Source organism: Musa acuminata, chromosome BXJ2-5 (genome assembly GCF_036884655.1).
Source record: "Musa acuminata AAA Group cultivar baxijiao chromosome BXJ2-5, Cavendish_Baxijiao_AAA, whole genome shotgun sequence".
NCBI lineage: Eukaryota > Viridiplantae > Streptophyta > Magnoliopsida > Zingiberales > Musaceae > Musa > Musa acuminata.
The window spans coordinates 43,156,359-43,173,187 of NC_088342.1; the positions used below are offsets into that span (position 1 = coordinate 43,156,359).

The 16,829-nt window shown below is 38.3% G+C and overlaps 2 protein-coding genes across 9 annotated transcripts; both read right to left on the reverse strand.

Moving 5' to 3' along the window:
* Window positions 1-1,521: 1,521 nt before the first annotated feature.
* On the reverse strand, window positions 1,522-2,101 carry LOC135611835 (uncharacterized). Its single transcript, XM_065107481.1, has one exon. The coding sequence runs from the start codon at window positions 2,041-2,043 to the stop codon at window positions 1,609-1,611; it is 435 nt and encodes a 144-aa protein (XP_064963553.1). The 5' UTR covers window positions 2,044-2,101; the 3' UTR covers window positions 1,522-1,608.
* Window positions 2,102-2,354: 253 nt separating this feature from the next.
* LOC103985543 (squamosa promoter-binding-like protein 12) lies at window positions 2,355-13,932 on the reverse strand. 8 transcript variants are annotated; one of them, XM_018825658.2, is made up of 7 exons: window positions 13,731-13,932; window positions 12,739-12,875; window positions 12,068-12,129; window positions 11,245-11,965; window positions 10,713-10,849; window positions 8,865-9,128; window positions 2,355-2,998 (listed from the first exon to the last, which is right to left on the reverse strand). In XM_018825658.2, exons 4-7 carry the CDS (start codon window positions 11,922-11,924, stop codon window positions 2,709-2,711), a joined length of 1,371 nt encoding a protein of 456 aa, XP_018681203.1. In that variant the 5' UTR covers window positions 11,925-11,965; window positions 12,068-12,129; window positions 12,739-12,875; window positions 13,731-13,932; the 3' UTR covers window positions 2,355-2,708. The 8 variants fall into 8 exon arrangements, with proteins under 8 accessions (XP_018681203.1, XP_009401546.1, XP_064965699.1 ...); XM_009403271.3 differs by having other exon boundaries at window positions 12,056-12,129; XM_065109627.1 differs by lacking the exon at window positions 13,731-13,932 and adding an exon at window positions 13,144-13,704 and having other exon boundaries at window positions 12,056-12,129.
* Between the last annotated feature and the right edge of the window lie 2,897 nt (window positions 13,933-16,829).

Consider the following 16,829-nt stretch of genomic DNA (forward strand, 5'->3'; position numbering starts at 1 on the left):
TAAGACATGGATTGCCACTCATGTAGCATTCCCAGCCAAAAAGTTAAAAGAGAAATATATCAGATGGCAAGTTATCAGATCATTGCTCCATTGTTGTCACCTTGATGATGAGGTACTTCACACACATGAATGGGATCACAGTTAAATAGTAGTTAACAAGTGTTAATTGATGGAAACATAAGCTTTGTGATTTCACATATGCTTCTACCTGCTGCATCTTTTGTTTGCCAATCCTTGTGAAGGTGATGACTTGTATGCATCCACTATGCAATTCATAAAAGAAATGCTTGGTTTTATGCTAATGCCAAAAAATCTTTAAAATCATTGTGGGCGAGCTATATATTTCCAATTAATTAACACCTACAAGAGAATTACTCTTCTGTACTCCCACTGAGATGTTCTTATAATAATTAGAGATCTAATCAGCTCAATGTGACTGAAGAAGCCACCACCAGACATAATCTGCACCTGCGATTCTCTCAGCTCGCTGTAGTCCATTTCCCTGAATGATTTCATGAAGAAATTAATTGGATTGTGCATTTATATGCAATTTTAAATCCAGAAGCAGTTGAAGGAGGAGTATTTAAGATGTAGACTTTGTACATCGAATCAAATATTTCACTAAATTGTAATCTGTACACATATTTGTTGGATTGTGGCTCATATTAGATCGAAAACAAATGAAGGCACCCTATGGTTGGGTTGTTTTTTGTGTCTGGGCATATCTAAAGAGATTGGAGTGAGGAGTAAAGTGACCATCAACCACTAATGAAACTTGCATCTTGAGATTTGTCGAAGGTTGTGCAGCTACATGATTCAAGAATTATATATACTGTCCAAAAAGGAGTGGAATTCAGCACAAATTAAGCACCAGTTTCCACTTATGACATGAGAAATTGGAAAATAAAAACATCTGAATAAAATGTGCAATAGATTATTTTGTTTTTCTACGTGTTTTTTATTTTTTGGACTATGACATATTTTAGAGATGTCAATTGCACCCACGAACAAATGAGAATAAAGACAGGGATGAATGATATTTTTTATTATCAACATGGTTATGAGACAAGAACGAATAAAGCATACCACTTATATGAGGTGAATAAATGGGAATAAAGACGAGGATGAATAATATTTTTTATTATCAACATGGTTATGAAATATAGCATTCATGATCTCGTACTCGTATCCACTCGTCAATATGTGAGCTAATACTTAGCTCGTCTAACTTGAATCAAGTTAGATTGAACTTTGGTTGAATCGATTATAAGTCAATTATGAGTCATTTGATTTGATTGAACAAAATGAAATAATATCAACAATTATTGTTATTTTGATTTGGATATATTTATATTTAAATATTATTATGATATATAAATTAATAAATTTTAGTATTATTAATTAATTTTGAAAATAATTTTAGTTTATAAATGAGGAATAAGATGGAGATGGGGATGCGATAAAGGAGGAGGACGGGGAGCGTTTCATCTGTTCGCCATAATGCCTCAACCAAATGCTTCATGATTTGAACACGCCAAGAGGTTTTTATTGCTCGGCCTCAACAACAGAACATGACGGGGAGAGGAGGATGATCCACTCCACTGTGAGCTAAGAAGCGGATGGGGAGCTCCTGGTGGTAGCGCTAACGGAGTCCCAGATGCCGCGGAGACCGCCGAGGACGTGAGGGAGGACGGCGCCGGCGCCACGGAGGAGCCCGCCGGAGGCGAGACCGACGGCGAGGGTCTGGCCGAGCCCCGGCTTGGAGTCTAGCTTGGACTCGAGGATGACGAGGCGGGCGTTGGCGTTGTCGAGCTTGCGGAGGGTGTCGGACATGAAGCGATCCTTCCTGCCGCGGCCGGAGGCGAGGGAGGTGTAGAGGAGGGATTGGAGGTCGCCGACGGCCTGGAGGGCGGCCTCCCTGGGGCCCAGGCCCTGGGACTCGTAGTGGGCGAGGATCTCCTCCGGCCCCGGCGGGCGCTTCTTTGCGTCGGCGCCCTCGTTACCGCCGGTTGCGGCGGCGTTCGGGGCCGAGGGCTGCTCCATGCTCGGTGGTGGGTTTCGGTGACCGCAATGCGATAAGAGAAAGATGAGGTGAAGGGTTTTAGTAGGTCAGAGACGGTCTAATTTCAATTTTACATAATATCATAACATTAATAAGAGAAAATAAAATTAATAAACGAACTAACGAACGCACAGAAATATTGGAACATATAAAAATATTAAAACATAAATCAAAAAAGTCTAAAAATAAATCATCATTAAAATATAAAAATATATCAGATGGAATTATAGAAGTTTTAAACCCTCAACCTGTCAATAAGTGGATCTGATAGTGGTACTCATATCTCTATAAATTCCAAAAAAAATTATAATTACTCATGAGATTCATATATCCATGTAGATAGTGCAAAATTTTGTTCACTGTGCCAATGAACATTACATGAACGAAGCAAATCTATCTATCAAGTCTCCAACGGATGATGACATTAGCGAAGAGGATGGAGGCAGTCATTTAAAGATTTCCAGGACATAGGACTGATCAAAAATCAAACAGTACCACCGAAACAAAATGGAGTCACACAGACCACAAGGGGGGGAAGAGGTTTCCCACATCAGAGAAAGCTAATACAAGAATCAAGAAACATATTCTTGAAATGGCCATTAACATGACATGTTAGTGTATATGAGTTGAGCCAAAAAAATGGGTCTCAGAAGGTGGTCTTGTGCAGTTGAAACTCTGGGAACTGGCTGCCGTTGCTTTGCAGGTTAAGTGGGTACGGTTTGGCCAGGGGCAGCTCATCTTGTTGCTGAATTCCGGTTGTTGTGTTGGTCGGACAGGTAGCAGAATGAGATGCGAGAGTTCTTGCATTTGTAAACTGGAAATCAGAAACAGGTTCCGGATTAGATGGAACCCAGGATTCAGCTGACAGAAGAGAGAGAGCACGCCGAAGATCCGATGCTCCATCCGAGTAAGAAGCATCAACAGGTGCTCCCAGACCTAGAATGCATAATAAGAGAGAACATGAGACCATCAAATCTTAGTGAAGAATTGTGACGTTTAATTTGACGAGTGAAACAGAAAAATTCCATCACACAAGCACTGAACTAAATGTATTTTACCAACAAAACAGCTCTCATGGCATTCATTTTTCGTGACAGAATTATCATTGCCAGATGTAGGAGGCAGAGGATAAATATGTTAAACATTTTCTACAAATGTTAAAACATTCTATACGACTAGTTAAGAAGGTCAAGTAGCTTGAATCATGATATGAATTGCAAACTCATTAGTGTTGTCTAGGCAGTCATTTAAGTTCTGGAGGACCAAGCTACTAAGAAAGTTGATACATCAAGTTATTCATACATAATGTTTGCTCATGACTTTTCTTAACTCAAATTGTGAACCACAAAATGTAACAGGCATTTCAACTGTCTTAAAGATTTCCCTTCTAAGGGGCACGTGATAATCACATCGAACTCTTAACGCTTCTCTCATTTTGAAAATCCCACGTTAACTCCATGGAATAATGTATTTATCGACCTCTGTTTCCTACCAAATGATAAATACAAATTACCTAAAATTATACTTATAGTAACTTCTGGATCTTTCTTAGCTTTAATCTTAATTTTTCTCCTGGTATTACTAAAATTACACATCAAATGCTTGGTTCTGCTACTACCTAGCCAAAACCCCTTCATTTCTGGTGTTTGTCAGCATATCTTGGTACACACATAGTTATAAGAAACACACAGAAACTCTTGCACTTATAACACTAATGAAAACTTCATTATATATAGCTTTTATCACATCAATATAATTTTTTTTCTATTTAAAATTTACCATAAACGGATCACTAGGAACTTTGTCAAAGGTTTTCTGTAAATCAGTGAAACGATGTGCAAGTCTTTCTTCTCAAAGACTCAATAAATAAGTAGCTCCTATAGTTTGATCTTCAGACACACTCAAAATGTTTCACAACAAATAGACATCTTGTATCTTATTCTAAGTTAACTCACCCACATGAAAGGCATCTGTCATTAGCTTAATGACTGTATTAATTGTGCGAAATTGAATATCTCCCTTATTGTTGTATATTGGTACCAAAAAGTTTCATTTATCAGACATTTTCCTAGTGTTCAAAATATTGTTAAATGCAGTGTTCGTCGTGCCGTGGTATACTGCTCGATATGGGCGATATGTACCAGTCTGACAGAGGACCGACACGCGAACCGTCCTGTATCAGATAGTCCATGATATATGTCCCTGTATCACTCGATACGAGGTTTGAACCGACCGGAACGATTGAAATCCAATCGTTATAGACCTGTACCAATCGATAACGATCGGATTTCGATCAATGGCTAGAATTGATTTGGTTCAAACAAATCGATTTGACCGTTTGAACCATTTCAAAGGGTTTTTAAACCCTTTCCACCCCTCATTCACTCTCTTCAACTCTTCTACTCTCTCAATCTCTCTCACTCACATCTTTCTCTCATTCTCTCATTTGCACTCTCTAAACTCTATAAAGCTGTGATTTGTGGATTGGATCAAACTTGAAAGGCTAATTTGAGAGGATTAACACCTAAGTTAGATGAAAAATCTACTAATCAAAGGTATGTATTCTTTCTCGATTTTTGTTTATTTATGAGATGATTAAACCTATTTATTCTATGTTCTCAATGTCTAATATATTGTTTGAGACCTATATGATGGTAAAATATGGTTAATTAAGGAGTAATTGCAGAATCTAATGCTGTCATTAGTTTGTTTAATGCTGATTTAATGGAAATTAGGTGAAATCTTTGTATTTCATGCATATTAGGGTGAGTTACATGTTTGTGATGGTAGAATAAGTTTAATTAGGTTTTAATTAAGTGACTAATGATTTTAATGATGATATAATCAATTTATAACCCATGATAGATCAATTCAGTATCTTTAATGCCTATCATGTTTACCATGTACATATTTATAACGATGAAAGAGGACTAATTAAGAGGTAATTAACTATGTTAATACTATGATTAGTATATTTAATGATAAATTAATCAAATTTTGATCCATATTAAGTCAATTCAATATTTTTTTAATGCTTATTAAAGTGTTTGATATATTTATAGTGGTGAAAGAGGAATAATTAGGAAGTATTTATTATGCTAATAAAGTCTTATTTATATCTTTTTATAGTCGAGTGTTGGCTACAATTTGGAGGGGACGCACCAAGCTTAAAAAAGGTTATCATCTATGCACTTTCACATACAACAACATCAAGTGGTTGTGTACGTTACCAATCAACGTTCGCATTGATTCACACGAAGGTCCACAACAAACTATTGTATAAACAATTGGAGAAACTCATATATGTCCACTAGAACGTGGAACTAAGGTTACAATGTGCTAAGCTAGACAAGAAATCAAAGGCGGCGAAGATTGATCCCAACGACCTCAATATTAAACGGATTCATAGTCGATGTTAAAATAGGTCAAAGTAGCGGAGAACCAAGAGGATTCTTTATGAGGCGGGAGATCCTTCGTGTTTTATCACCGAGGCAATAGAAGAAGAGGAAGCATATCCACAGCAATAGGAAGCAAGGTTCGTTGTACCGTACCGTACCGGCATTTCGACCCGGGCTCGGTATGGTACGGTACCGGTGTACCGGACGGTACATCAGGGTGTACCGAGCGGTACGCCTTGGTGTGCCGAATATTTTTTATTTTTATACTATATGAGTGCTACAGTATAGTACTGTAGCACTATAGCGGTAACAGGCGGTCCGCGTACCGATAACCTGTCTGACCGGTACGTACCGCCCGGTACGGGCGGTACGCTTCGGTACAACAAACCTTGATAAGAAGATCCCCCTTGGTCAACATATAGTAGGAGTCGGACAAAATCAAGTCAGACTACTCGAGGAACTAGAAACACCCAACCATCTCAGTCATCCGCCCAACATGCAAAAGCAAAGTCAAAGAAGAAGGTAGTAACATCAGCTATACCGTCGGAAAGAATCGAGTCAAACTATGAGACACTTTATCAATCGCGTTCAACAACCCACTCGATTCGTAGACATGACAACGACGTAGACAACAGTGCCTCGACCGACGATTGCAATGACGTTAGAGAGTCAATAACCCAATCTACATAGTTTGAGGGTGGTGTATGGACCGAAGAACAATATTTTACGCATGTAACCCAAGATTCAGATCATGGAGCTTAATGAGATATTGGTCAAGTTTATATATGGAAGGGGAAGGGAAAGACAATGGATGATTTTGAACAGATGTGACAAAGTTTACACGATGTAGATATAGAATAGAGCTCATCGTATTCGCAATCATCATATTATGAAAAATTTTATGGTCAATAGTAGTACGATGATAGTTGGTCATTCTTCTCCGAACAATAGTACGATAATCGATCTTATGATATAGAGCAACAAATCAATGGCAAAAATAAAAGTTTCAGCTTTCTCCAACCTCCACACCAATACATGCCACAATCGTACTTGCCTCAAGAGTCGCCTCAGATACGTGTAGTGAACGACGATTAGACTATAACCATCACCATGTTGATATGCAGAGTTCACCAATTCCTCAAGGACCATAGGATTCTATCCCAATGGACACCTTCTTATACACCGTAGCTCAATGGTGTATCGGAAAGGAGGAATCACACGCTGTTAGACATGGTGCTGTCTATGATGAGTTTTGCCGACCTACCCGTCTTATTCTGGGGACACGCCCTAGAGTTCGCAGCTTACCTTCTAAATAGAATTATAACTAAGTTGATAGTGTCTACATCATATGAGATATGGAAAGGGAAGAAATCCGATCTTAGTTGTTAAGATTTAGGACTGCCCTGCCCACATTAGGAGACACAACCCCGACAAGTTGAAATCAAGACAAAACGATGCAAGTTCGTGAGATATCCCAAGGAAATGAATATCATTTTTATCATCCCGAGGACCAAAAAAGTCTTTGTAGCTAAGAGGGCAGTGTTCCTTGAGAAAGAACACATTCTTGGTGGAGACATAGAATTGCGCGAGGTTAAAGAACTTAGCTCAAGCAGTGATTTAAAAAACGCTATGCGCCAAAAGGCGCCAAGGTCCAAAAATGCCCGAGATGCTAGGCGCTCGCCCAAGTGCTCGCCCGAGCGAAGCGAAACGCTAAAATATAAAAATATATAATATAATTAATAAATATAATTATTTAAATAAAAAATATACTATTAAATTAAGAAAAACAAGTATAAAATCACAATGTCACATTAATAAAAAGTCTCAAAAATCAAAACGATAAAATTTTACATCAAATCTATTGAATTTCTCTGTACACTTGTCATTTATTCTGAAACCTAACAATAATTTTAAATAAATAAAAATTAATAGTATTAAAATCAAAATAATATAGTATTAATCTAATAAATAAAAATACTATTATTAGTATACAGTTAGCAGTATACTGTTAATATACTGTTAACAGTATAGTGAAAAGAGTGTGAGAAGACCGAGGCTGCTGAGGCAACGGCAACAGGCGACAGCGGTAGCTGGAGCGGGAGCAGCGAGCGACAACGGGAGTGTGAGTGGGAGCGAGAGCTGCGAGCGACAGCGGGAGCGGCGACAGCAACGGCGAGCAGTGATTGTGGCAGTGGCGAGTAGAGACAATAGCGACGAGCAACGATAGTGGCAGCGGCAGCAGAGAGCAGCGACAACGGAGAAGAAATCTCGACAACAAAATCGTGAGCGTTAGGGTTGGGGAAATCGGGGAAATCGCGAGAGGGAGCCTGATATCGGTGATTTAGTTGGTTCGATTGAACCAACTAAAGCACCGGAGACCAACCAAGCCTAAAAATCTGATTCGGTCGCCTGGTTTAACCCAGGCGCTCGCCCGAAGCGCTCGACGCCTGGGCTCGAGCGAGCGCCCAAGCGGCGCCGCTTTGAAGCGCACCGCTTGGAAATGAAGCGAGGTGCTCGGGCCTTGCCTCACCCGAGCACCTAAGCGAGCGCCCAAGCGCCTATTGTAATCACTGAGCTCAAGCACTATTCTGTAGCCCGAGTCTATTCAGATACTTAGCACACAAATTCCGACTTTACATAGGTCTGGCAGAGTACCCCATCCTCCTGATATATATATAGGATATATCAGAAAATAGGATGTTAAGGATATTGATCCTCACACCTACGAGGAAACTATTACGAGTATAGACTCCGGGAAGTGACAAAAAGCCATGAATTCCGATATAGATTTCACATACTCCAACAAGGTTTGGAACCTAGTTGATGCACTTGAGAGTATCGTACCCATCGGTTGCAAGTGGATCTTTATTTCTAACTTAAAAACCCTAATCTATTTTTTTCTATTTTTCAAGTAATTTTGGAGTAATTTTTGGCCTTTTTTATATGTCGTCGGCATGCCCCATTGTGTCGACACTCAACATGTCGGTACGGGGCAGCACGTATTTTGCTGCCGACTGACCGGCATGTCGATTCGGACTGGTAAGGCAAACGTTGGTTAAATGAACTAGTCAATCTGATTAACCCTCAATTCCCTAATCCTCGAACATCAACAGGAATGTCATAATCCTAGACTCTTACTTTTTTCATTCTCTTTGAAGCTTTCTTTACCTCGCTTGTCCTAATTCTATAAACAAATATTTGGTTTCTATACTAACCAGTATTTGCATCTCAAAATTAACTACCTATACAAGGCCATTAGATAGTTTATAGAAATAATTCATCCATCTATGTATCCAAGGAGTATGTAATAATTGCAGATAAGCAGGTTGAGAGCATTAAATGCAATAAAATTCGTAAAAAACCGAATCACTTAACAGGTGAGATGAGGGCTGAAGTATTATTACCTTTGTTGGGGGCCTTGTCAGTCATGGCCCTAAATGCCAAGAGCCTGTCCATATCATGGCCACTGGTGGAAATTTTGTTTGATATGTCATTGTATTGTAAATGCAAATGTGCATCAACACTTCCTGGTTCACTAGAATTTACCCAAGACAATTTAGTTGGAATAAGTTTGAAGCCACCCGAATCATCCCATTTGGAACTAACCATGTTTTTCACTTGACCAAAAGGATCTTGACCAAAAATAAGATTTGTCTGTTGTCTACCACCTATAGGGACCATCACAAAGTTATAAGAGGACAGTTACATCAATAATTTACCAAAAGGATAAAACTAAAACAAAATAATCAGCATGAAATGCCCAAGAAGATGAAATGCAATTGTTCACATCAACAGTAGAAAATGATCTACAAGAACATAAAAATCAGAACACATGCCGGTCAAAATTTTGAACGTGTTTTACAACTACGAAAGGTATCTATCTAGTGTGACATCTAAAATATTTTTCAGGACCTCCTCCAGATATAATGTTGAGATAATTACTAATTGCACTCCCAGAAAAATAATTAAAACATTCCTTTGTCTGTTCAGATAACCATTAGGTTCTTATTTTAGCTGCTGGTAGGAGAAACAAGCTGGTTAACATTTTGAATAATGGAGACTTATGTATGGCTATCTGGTACCACTTTGACTTGTAAGCCTAAAGGTAGCAAGCATGTTGCACTTCCATCATTCCATGAGATCCAACAAGGACATGATGGTAGGTCAGTGGCACAATGCAGCAGCTCAAACTATCTATCTAGATAATCTTCATCATGACCAGATGAAGTGCTATCTGAAACAAATGGAACTGGTGTGACTTCAACCAACACAGCTCAATATAAACAAACATAAGTGTAAAACCCCTTGCTTGAAAGGAAAAACTAACTGTGATATTTCAAATTAGCAATGCCAAATATAAATTATGTGTTCCTCATTGAGCTATTTTATCATCTTCTGATACGAAGGAACAGTCATTTGCCTGTAGAATTAATCTAGCACTTCAGTGCTTTTGTACCTCAACATGAGTCACCTCCAAAATGTAAACAGATTCAGCATCAACTATTTTCCTACCAAAACATAAATTGAGCTTTTGATATTTAGATATATTAGCATTATCGATAACCTAGAGAAAACCTACAAAATAATAATTTGTTCCATCAAATAAAATGCATCATTAATTAAGTCAATGTTTTTATCACTTAAATCATCCAAAACAAAAGAATAAAAAGGGCACATGACAATGAATCAACCAATCCAACAGACTAAAATTCTAAATTATGCAAATCATGCTAACAACTAAAGGTTCAAAGAAGAAAGGTCTTTGGAAGTACTATTTACTGGTATACCTTCGAGATAGGATGTTAAAGAACAGAAATAAAAACTCTAAATATGAATACCATGATACTATCTAGAGTGAGAATCATAATTATTGGGAAACCATTGTGTCTTCCTTCACAATGGAGATTGGAACTACAATTACTACTACTTAAGAACAGAACATCACATCAAACTTCACCTAACTTGAAGAAAGTTACAATTCTTGCAAACAAAAACTCCCGCAAAGTTCCTTGGTTGAAGACGAGGGATAAAAGGGTGTCTGCTATCAGAAAGCAAAAATAAAAAGACAACTTGTTCTCATTACTTGCTTCATCTCAATGTACCTGAAGTAATCCTTTTAACCTACATTACTCTTTGATTCACAATGTCTTAGTCCAACTGCTTAAGTTCTACATGGTAACAGCAACATGAGCTAATATTATAAAATATGTTTAGAGAAACTATTCAATTAGTAACCACAAACTGAGTATTACCATAATATGATGCAGGAAACATTGAAGAAGTGAATGGGATTGTCTCGGGATGGGGTTTGCGTCGACGTGCATTGTGGTCAGATAAGCGTCTTCGACAGCTTCGCTTTTTTTGATCAAACTCGGACAAAACATGAAACCTGGAAGATTATTTTATCTAGAAGATTATTCTGAAACCTTGGATCAGATCATAATTGTCACTAACTAAAAGGAATAAGAAACAGATTAAATCTAAATAATGTGTTATTAAAAAGCACTAGAGATATTTCTGAAGAAGCACTACTGATCCTTCTTCACCAACAACCTTTAACAACTAAACTTTCTCTCACTTTTTAACAACACAAGCATATCACCAAAGAATAGGATATACAATTTAAGTAGCATTACCATGTTTGAGTGGCAAAAAGTTTTTGCTACCTAAATGGGTAAATGCATGTAGAGAAACGTCCCTCAGCCCTTTAAAAGGAGAGAAAGAAACAAAAACAACCATCCATGATAAGATGAGTTAATTTTCGAAGAGCAACAAGTGTTTCACCTGCTACACTGTTGACAGAACCTGCGCTCCTGACCAGAAACAATAACCTCAGGAGACTTTGAATGGCTTTCGCAGACTTTGTGCTTCCTATGATAATCTTTGGCTGAGGTCAGGTCAACATTGCAACCTTCAACTTGACAATATGAGTTCTGCATGTGCTGCTGTGACACCTTTGGTTTTTTAATTAAACCAGTGGATAAATTCGTAGAAGACAAAGAAGACGGGTTCTTATTGTTATTCCCTTCAGAAACATCTTTTAAGTGTGTCCTCTTACCAAGCTTCAGACAAATAAGAGGTTTCTCAGGGCCATCTGAGGCCACTACCCTATGCATAATTCCAGTTTCCACCCTGGCTAAATCTTTGTTCTTCTTCAGGTTCTCAGGAGATTGTTCCACAGAGTCAAAGTTGAACTGTGGAGTTCTGCTTATGTCCTTTGATGTCGAACCAACGGATACTGAGATGGAGCTTCTAGATGAACCATAACCTAATTCTGAACCAGAGAAGGCACCAGCATCAGACGAATTTACAGACCCATTTCCATTCGCATGGTGAATCCCACGCCCACCAGCAAATTTCCAGTCAGGCTGGTGTGCGGATTTAGAAATTTCAGCATCCTTTTTGCTGAACAGGGTCAAGGTTTCCCAGTCCCAATGTAAAGGTGTCTTCAAGGTCCAATCCATCCCGAAACAAACACTTGCAGAAAAGGTCCAAAAATTCAATCCTGCTCATCATGAAATGTGCACAAAAATCAGTCTATGATGTAAGGAGCTGATTCAAGCAAGAAAATATAGTAAAAAATTTCAGGACTTACAAGTAGACATACTTAAAACAAATACTTGGGTCCAGACAGTTTCCAACAATGGTCCAACTTTCCCACCCTTGATACTACAGCTCATCAAAGAAAAACAATTATAGAGCTAAAATATTTGTGGGATCAGATTCTAAGAGGAGACAACAAAAGCAGATAGAAACTTTAACAACAGAAAATGGATGAGAAAGCAAACACTTTATCCCTCTAGGAATCATGCACACTAGACTCCTGTAACCCAGCTACACTTATCTACCATTGTGGAAATGTTCTAACTCTAAAGCGTGTCGGCTCTCTTTCTGTTTTCTAACATTCGGCCAAAAAAAAAAAACACAGTATAAAGGAAGATCTCTCCATCATCACTGATATAGTTCTGCCAGGAATCACTAGGTCTGTCCCACCAGGAGGCAGGTGAACCTACCAACACAAAAAAAATCATCATTGTTCTCCAACAAAACTTTATAGTCGAGCAACTCCCCCAATAAGACTCCATCCTCGAACCTCTTCTCCGCTGTGACTTCATCTTCTGATTCACAAAGTCTAATCTTTTTTGTTTACCATTCTTTATTTCTCTCTAAATAATATTAACCAACTAATTTTCTTCTCACATAATAAGATATTTTACGTTTTACAACATGCTAGCACATCACATGCTAACAGTCAACATGAGAAAAAAAATATCTAACCTCTGCTTCAGAAGAAAGAGTAGTGGAATCCCTCTGCAACCAAGTTGTTGTTCTTCTCGTTCCACAGCAGTCGTCTTTATCCAAAAATTCAAGGTCGTAAACAGATCTTTCGCCTTGCCGGTTGGCCTGCCACCGGTCTACGCAAAAAATACATCGCCACAAATGAAATTTTGAAGAAAGTGTCTGCCAACTGAAAGGAGAAAAAAGACTTTATGCGATAGGTCAAGACACAGAACAGCAAACGCACGTAAAAATCAATCAATGCATCGCTTTTAGTTTTTCCCCTTTTCACAGTAGCCCCAGAGCTCAGCAGTAGCAAAAAATCTACACTGCAAACAAGCACATGGTTTCTGACACAGAGCACTCAGTGCTAGCAGAGAGCTGTCGAGTTCTAGTTTCCTTTACCTCCCAACTTCCAATGCATTACTAGTGCACTTTGCGTCGAGAGAAGAACAGCCTTTGTCGTGTTTTGGGTCTTTTTCTTAAATTATCACAACCCAAACGAAGAAAAAACACCGACAAAGATGAAATCTTTGGTTGCAAAGAATTTTACTCCACAATCTTTCCTCTGCCCTACTATCTGCCTTGCCATAAACGATTCAAGATGCAGTCTTGCCCCACGCTTTCGCCTTTTTACAAGCTTGGAAAAAGCGGATCCATCACCTTCCATGTAAGGAAGAAGAAGGACAAAGAAAAATCCAATGTCACCCAATTCTGCAAAAAAGATACCGATCTCTACCGGCTCCCCTGAATCTTCTTCTACTTCCCTCCATAAAAAAAATATAAAGAAAGAGAATAAACTGACAGACAAATACTAAAATAAGAATCTTTAAGCAGCTCGGCGGTCAACGGCGACCCATGTATTGCAGTTTCCTTAGGGTTCACTGGGAAAGCAGCCGGGACCAGCAATTAATGCGGGGCTTCTCGATCAAAATCGAGTGCCTACAACGCACGTAAGGGATCTGAGAGCAAAACAGCCATCGAGAGGTTACCTCGCCGCCAGAACCAAGTGGCACGCGTCGGTTAGCGCTCACAAATCTCTCTCTTCTCGACCGACGCTACTAACGGTGCCGTCCCGCGGAGTTGTCCCGCCGATCTCTCCGGGCTCCAGGGATCGCTTGAAGCAGGAATCAATCGAGCTGGAGGAGAGATCTCCAGCTTCGGGGCGACGACAGGACGAAGCGTGACGGCCGCGACGCGGTGGAATTTTAAGACCGAATGAGGGGCAGAATGGGAATAAAGAGGAGACTTTTGCTTCTCTCGAGAAATAGAGATACCCCACAAATTAGCGTTATCTACGGGAATGCCCACTCCGCAGGATTTCCACGTGGTGCAACGGGGATCAAAGACGAAGACAACCTGAGGTCGGTTCTGGTCACCTCCGAGTGACGGCTGATCCGTTGCGACCGCGGCGTTCCCACGTTGGACGCTTGTGTGGCCCGTCCCAACCAATAGGTTGAGGGTTGACTGGATCAGGCCCGTAACTTTTCGAGGGTGACGCGGCCTCATCAAGAACGTCCGAAACTACGTTAACCCGATAAATTTTGGATCTTTCTATCCGTAACCTCTTATTATTATTATTATTATTTTCTAAAAAATATTAATAATAAAAAAAATAATGTGAATAGTAAACTTCTTAAATTATAATAAAGATGGGTGACCTATTGATGTAATTTCTTGGATAGGTCGATCTTTATATTTGTAGCACTTAAAAATAAGATTTTATATTTTTATCAGCATAATTACAGTATGTAAATGGGATATAATTTTGATTTATATTTTAAAAATGAAAGGAATTATGGGCACTTTTTGTTTGGATGACCAATAATTATGTCCTAAAGACTTTTATTCCTTATCTATACATCTCTATCTGGAGTGGTGCTTATTGTCAAACGATGGTAGATTGCTTGGATGACGAGACCTAACCCAATGGGGCAACCAACCAGAGAATACTTTATTACATAAAATATTATTTGATTTGATGTATAGTGTCTAATCCTTCACCTACTTCATAAAATATGTATTATTTTATATGATTGAATTATGTAAGGGATGGATGTGAGCATTTGTCAACCAATAGCATCCTTTGGATCCATCATATTAGATTTGATGTCATTATCAGCTTAGCTCATCACTCAAGAGTCCATAATGATATGTATGCACTACAAAAACTCTGGGAAGAGAGATAGACTCTCTCTCTCTCTCTCTCTCTCTCTCTCTCATCATTATCATACATAATATTTTTATGTTAATAAAACCCAAAATCTTTTTTTTGGCCGGTTTAGTTGTTCATAATAATAATTCAGTTGTTCAAATACTTACCTCTATATTTATTTCAGGCACCAATCAAGTTCCTTTTTATCCATCTAAACTAGTTAAAATTTTAAAAATGATAATATTTCTTTGTTTAGGGATAATTTTTCATGATTTTAGAAGATTTTACATCCTTTGTAGAAGATCAATATAAATGATTTCGTCTACATGTCCCCTTAACCCTATATATCTTAAAGATTACATGCATAACACATAAAAGTTATATCTAGATAGATATTATATATATATAATTATTATTAGGTTAGAATTGATGATCAATTCATATCATTCTAACTTAACAAAATTGACATATTTGAAAACTAAATCTTGAAAGATAGTTAGTGATAGGGAGTATTTTGGTGCAAATCATGACCTGTCAATTGGTTGTCATGGATAGTGCAAGACTCAAGCCATCCCTCCCTCCACGACCAATAACAAGACAGTAACTTTTCAGCCACAGTGGATTGCAATACAGGGGAAGTGGTATGGGTCGGTCGTCGAGGCAAAGGCCCCCTGGCGATCGAGCCGACTTACGCCCCTTTGGTCGACTCTAGTGGGTGACAACTGTCCGACTCAATCCCGACAGTTGGTAGGACTAATAAGCGACACCCTTTCTGTCGTCTTTTGTTGACGAAGCATCATAGGAGGTTGTACGAGTCGTTCGTCCATATGAATGTGCCATTAAATGATGTACAGGTTAGTCCCCATCAACTATGCTCCTCATTTCTCGACTTCCCAAGTATAAAGCCTAGTCCCTGATGCTTGAACAGGGACCAGATTCTAATTTCATATTGTCTTAACTCCACAAAAACTAATTTGATTATCGACAAGATCGGACCGAAAAATCTCTCCAACATCGACCTTTCCATGAGGAGACTAGAGCACACCTTGGCTCAACCTCAGAGTAGCCTCAAATGCTCAACTTCCACCTCGGAATAACTTCTATCGATTATTTTTCAACTCCAACCTCGCTTAATCGCCGCCACGATAGCCCCCCAAACAATCATGTGCCTTTGAGACAGAATCAAACCATACCGATATAGACTATGTTAAGAAAATAATAATTGGGATGTTTTAAAGTTTTTTACTACTGTTTGGGGGCATGTCCAAGACCATTAAAATAAAGAAAAAATCAATATTCATAACCATACATACGACAATGATAAAGAATCATTCAATGCTGACAAGCTTGAATTGATCGGTTCTATGTTTGCAATCTGGATGAATCGAAGAGATTGAAGTGTACTGAAAGGCTTATCATCTTGAGTTGACGTCAGCCCTAATGGTCTCGAGTCTCTTCGGAGGAACGTGAGCTTTTAGAGAGCACGATCATAAACACAGCCCAACAACCAGCCGAAAGTGAAAAGTAAAAGCAACTCCCAAATTATATCATTCCAGTATTATATTTTATTCATTATCATGTTGTTATCCAAAAGCTTAATGAGAGGTTATAAAGTGATGAAGTGTATGATGGTTGTCACTCGGAAAGCTTTAGAGCGTATCAGAGTGGATTCTGATACATATGTATACATATACATATACATATATACATATATACATATATATATATATATATGTATACATATATACATATATATATATGTATACATATATATATAAATATATGTATACATATATATATATGTATACATATATATATAAATATATGTATATATATATATATATGTATACATATATATATATATAAATATATATGTATACATATATATATATATATATATAAATATATATAAATATATATGTATACATATATATAT